We start from the raw sequence: 5,000 nt of genomic DNA, 5'->3' as shown, positions 1-5,000 counted from the left end.
AACTTGCTAGCAACCATAACGAGATGGGTGTTCCTATCTCTTCACCTCGACCATCAACAGAGACAGATAGCAGGTTGCTGATAGCACGCTGCTAAGTCAGTGTGTGCCACTGTTGTTATGTAATACTATGAGATGCTGCAGCTAGGTAGCCAGCGTGTTAATGGGGCTGCATATCGGAGGGCTTTAAGCGTTATCTTTTTAACAGGATCGTCATCTGAGCCTGGCTGCACAACGTGCTAAGCGATGCCTTGTCTCTGCTCCATCACGTCATGCTGCTGTGTGCTTCACCATGCGCGCGCACGTGAGCGTGTGTGTGTGTGTGTGTGTGTGTGTGTGTGTGTGTGTGTGTGTGTGTGTGTGTGTGTGTGTGTGTGTGTGTGTGTGTGTGTGTGTGTGTGTGTGTGTGTGTGTGTGAGAGACTTGGAGGAGCCATGGGTGTAACTGTGTGTAACTGTGTTCAGGGTTGCCACGTCAAGTGTGTGCACTCATGCGTGAGGAAGCACACAAGAAGAGTGATTTGCCTCCAGTATGTTTCCATGGCAGGGACACTTATGACTTCAACACTTGTTTTTGTGTTGTGTGCCCAAAAACACAAAGGGCAAGGGAAGTATAAACAAGGTAAACAAGGGATACGCATGGAGCCAGCGGAGGTAGGGGGTGCATTCATGTACAGGTGGCTGAATTGTTGTGCAGGGGGGCAGCAGACCAAATAAGGGATATTAAGCTGTGTTTTTGAGCTCCTAGAGACAGGGATTGGAGGATGTGGATTGAGTTTAGCATCATGACTACCTGTGTATATACAGTACGTCTTAAGGGCAGTGTAGTAGAGATCATTTGTCAGTCCTGAAGGACATTTATGGCTTGTGAGTGTGTTTGTACCAAAAGGGTAAATTTGTGTGGATGTGGCTGCACATGATCGAAAAACGTGTGTGTGTGTGTGTGTGTGTGTGTGTGTGTGTGTGTGTGTGTGTGTATGTGTGTGTGTGTGTGTGTGTGTGTGTGTGTGTGTGTGTGTGTGTGTGTGTGTGTGCGTGCGTGCGTGCGTGTGTGTGTGTGTGTGTGTGTGTGTGTGTGTGTGTGTGTGTGTGTGTGTGTGTGTGTGTGTGTGTTTGAGAGAGAGAGAGAGACAGACAGACAGACAGACAGACAGATAGACAGACAGACAAACAGAGATAGAGCATTTGTGTTTGAGTGTGACAACTACTCGTATCTAACAGTCGGGCGTATGTTTATGTCTCTGTCTTTGTTACAGTAGGAGAATGAAGAACCCAGCTCCACCTCCTCCTGGTCCACCCCAGCCGGCTCCCAGACGCCTGCCTGTGCGCAACGTCGTGCCCGACGGAGGAGTGGCTGTGAGCGGGGACGCCAAGGAGAACATCCTCAGGCCCCTGGTGGAGCTCCAGCTCACCCTGCCCAATGGAGGACACACCACCACTGCCTTTGACGGCAGGTGAGTGTGTTTGTGTGTGTGTGCGTGCGTGCGTGCGTGCGTGCGTGTGTGTGTGTGTGTGTGTGTGTGTGCGTGCGTGCGTGCGTGCGTGCGTGTGTGTGTGTGTGTGTGTGAGGAGAAGAGAAAAAAGGACAGGATTCTGCTGTTATCGGATCATACAACCAGTGTGTGTGTGTGTGTGTGTGTGTGTGTGTGTGCGCGCGTGTGTGCGTACATGTGTTTGTGTGTACATGTGTTTGTGTGTACATGCGTTTGTGTGTACATGCGTGTTTCTGTGGTAGCGTCCCACGATGAGCACTTCGGCCTCAGTTTCTGGCTTAAGCTCTGTGTTCTGTTTATGTGATCACATCTGTTCAACCAAATAATGGTTTTAACACAGGTTGTCCTCAAATGCTTGGGCATTGATCACTGAGTGCGGGGTGTTATTCAAGAAACACCAAGTGAATAAACACGTAGCCCCTTAATGCACGCCGTACCTCCTGTGGCACGCTGTAATAGACATTGAAAGTTAACTACTATAGTACTACACTACTATGACAGTGCACAGGGCCCTTAGTAATACATTGCGACTTGGTCATTGCCATGCTGGTAACAGCTAATTTATAAAGCCGTGTCTTAAGGGGCTAAAGGATAAACCAGATTGTTTTCAACAGTATCCCTGTTTGTGCATTTCCACATTGTATATTCATGTTTTGCTCAGCCGCCTTTGATCCTGACACATTTGCACACTGATTATGGATGCTAGGCTAACTCCCTCCTACTCAGTTGTTAGCTCTTTTTCTGTTCGGCGGAACAAGATGTCCACTTTCATCCCTCTGTTAGCTTCTCTCTTTCTCTACACTCTTTTAAATTTCCATTTTCCTTTGAAGCTGTGTGTATTTCTGCAGAGAGAGAGAGAGAGAGAGAGAGAGAGAGAGAGAGAGAGAGAGAGAGAGAGAGAGAGAGAGAGAGAGAGAGAGAGAGAGAGAGAGAGAGAGAGAGAGAGAGAGCTTAGGAGTGTGTTGCCAAATGCCAGCAGGGCACCAGACTAGACCAGCTCCAGGTGTCTTTAGCTTCGTTTACTGCAATTAGGAAGACGTGACCAATGTGTGTTAAGCTGGGTTACAGTACAGTACCGTAAAGTAAACAGCCTGGGGAAAGTGCTGTAGTCACCTTACTATCACTGTCCTGATCACTGATCCTCAAAAGGGCAGTAGGTCTGGGAACGGTCCAACCCAGACACATCAGTGTCTCTCTCGACAGCGGTCCAGAGAGAAGACACCTGGTTGGCAGAGTCTGGAGTGTTCCAAGGGCACTGGTGTATTGACGTGTGTGTGTGTGTGTCACACAGACCACTTAAGGTTTTCTGTTGCAGTATTAGTCAGGTAGAGGATCTGGTTTTATTGTGAAGTGATTGCTATGACGGATATGTGCCTGATATTTTGGGCAAATCACATTTGGCACAGCCTCAGTTTAAACGGAGTGGTCAGGCTTCACTTCAAGGGAAGAGCAGAGCAGAGCAGAGCAGAGCTATTTTGGATCTGCTACAGAAAGAGAGAGACAGGCAGTAGGCTGGCTGGCAGGTAGGCACAAAGACAGACAGACAGACAGACAGATAGACAGACAGACAGATAGACAGACATACTGACATACTGACAGAAATGCAGGGAGAGACAAACCAAATCAAAAGTAAAAAGGTATGCCACTGTCGAGACCTTGAATGCAGCATGTCACATTGGTGAGCTGTTGCTTATGAGTGTAATAATATTGGGTTTATTATGCTGTACCCACTTAACCCTATCCAGACTGGGGGGGGCTAAAAGTGCCCGCACCAACTTTGATGTTGAATAATTCCTTAACGACTTAAGCTATGACTACGAAACTTTGTGACTTTTCCTAACATTTAGTTGGCTACAGTTAGGTACCGAAAGATTAGGTTTATCATTTTTGCCGTTGCCATGGCAACGGTTTTCTGACAGGTATGTCTGACTAAAAATCACTTTACCATATCTGTGACGCTATATTTTTTCATATTTTTTTGTTATTTCCATTAGCATCAGACAACATTGTGAGCATTTAAGTGGTTTGAAGCATAAAATGGAAAATCCATTATGACGATATTTTGGGCATAATAAGATAATGATGTCATAATGACGTCATAATACCAGATAATTACACAAAAATTATGTCATTCATAGATGTCCATATGTAGATCATCTCCCCCAAGTTTGGTAGTGATACTGTATTCCGTTCATGAGTTATGAGGGGGGGGGGGGTCAAAAGAGCCCCCCCCCCAGGCCCAGGAATGCCAAAAAAGCCCAGTCTGAATAGGGTTAATAACGCTTATAAGCCTTAATTGGTTGTAACGACAAGCAGGAACTGTTTGGCCTAACATTTAGCCTTACATTGAAACCCATTTGAACATGAATATTTGGCCGGAACACATTTGCATTTGTCTTGCAATCTGTGTGTAAGATGCATGCAAATATAAAGTCTTTGAGGAGTGAGATGAGGACAAAACTACGTTTTGGAAAAGAAACATAGTAACCTGCAAGGCCGGAATATTTTTGTGTCTAAGAGAATTAAAAAGGTGTCGTTGTCTTGGAAACACTCCCCAGAGCAAGCTGGTCTGTCTTGGAAAAAATGATACTTGTCTTCATACTGTTTGAGAGGGTGTGCACATGACAGGGGCGATGATTCGTTGTTTCTTACTTCCATGGACAGCAAGCTTAGTTTTATAGCCTAGGAGGAACTTAGATTTCTCCAAGTCGGACCGGCTAGGAACTGAGATTGGGTTCCATGGTGACATCTTTCCAGAACAACAACATGCTGTATTTTTAAAAGCAAGACTCCTGGCATTTTTAGATTCACAGCGGAACAGTGGTGTACGTGACTTTTTCGTCTCTATGCACCGTTTCTGTCCAGGACAGAATTGCGTGCTGTGGAGTTGTTTTATTTTCTGGACCATGAACTAAATCACTACGTCTAGTTCGGCTTGGTGGACTGGCTGGCATTTTGGAAATCATGAGACCATATTTTTTGAAATGTGTCTTGTGTTCCATTGAGACATCCTGCCTGAATCCCCTCAGCCCGACAGAGAACGGCTCAAAAAGCACTCTGCAGTCTATACACACAATCAACCTTTCCTTGCGCATAGGACAAGAACGCTTTATTACAGTAAACATTTTCTTGTGCACATAATATTATCTCACACACGTACTTCACAGTTATGTAAATGTATGTATGTATACAGTAAAATATGTGGTAACACTTTCTATGAAGCCCATATCTACAGCGCATTATGAGCGCATTCATAACAACTTATAATGCGCATCATAATTAATCATACTGCATTATGACAGTTATAATGTATTATAAGCCTGTTCCCTGCCTGTAGTTTTTAACCAGTCACAAGCATTCAAAACACCATAAGATTTATAATGCATTATAAGCTAGATTCATAGTTATTCATGACTGTTGATATACTCCATCATGAAGCGTTATGAGTGTAGTCATAATGCACTATGATAATGATGCACATTATAATTTGTTATGCATGCGCTCATAATGC

General features: G+C 44.9%; 1 protein-coding gene across 6 annotated transcripts in view; it reads left to right on the top strand.

Annotated features, from left to right (window-relative positions):
• cobl (cordon-bleu WH2 repeat protein) overlaps positions 1 to 5,000 on the top strand; it is a 57,782-nt gene that overhangs the window by 24,592 nt on the left and 28,190 nt on the right. For all 6 annotated transcript variants that reach the window (XR_010034979.1, XR_010034982.1, XR_010034980.1 and 3 more), the window contains exon 3: positions 1,253 to 1,450. Coding sequence is in view for 1 of the 6 variants with exons in the window: in XM_063199735.1 (XP_063055805.1) it covers positions 1,253 to 1,450 (198 nt within the window). In the remaining 5 variants the exon portion in view is untranslated. The remainder of the gene's footprint in view (positions 1 to 1,252; positions 1,451 to 5,000) is intronic.

This window comes from Engraulis encrasicolus, chromosome 5 (genome assembly GCF_034702125.1).
Source record: "Engraulis encrasicolus isolate BLACKSEA-1 chromosome 5, IST_EnEncr_1.0, whole genome shotgun sequence".
In the NCBI taxonomy this organism is placed as follows: Eukaryota; Metazoa; Chordata; class Actinopteri; order Clupeiformes; family Engraulidae; genus Engraulis; species Engraulis encrasicolus.
Note: the sequence above shows the minus strand (reverse complement) of the source record. Positions and strands in the feature narration are given on the sequence as shown.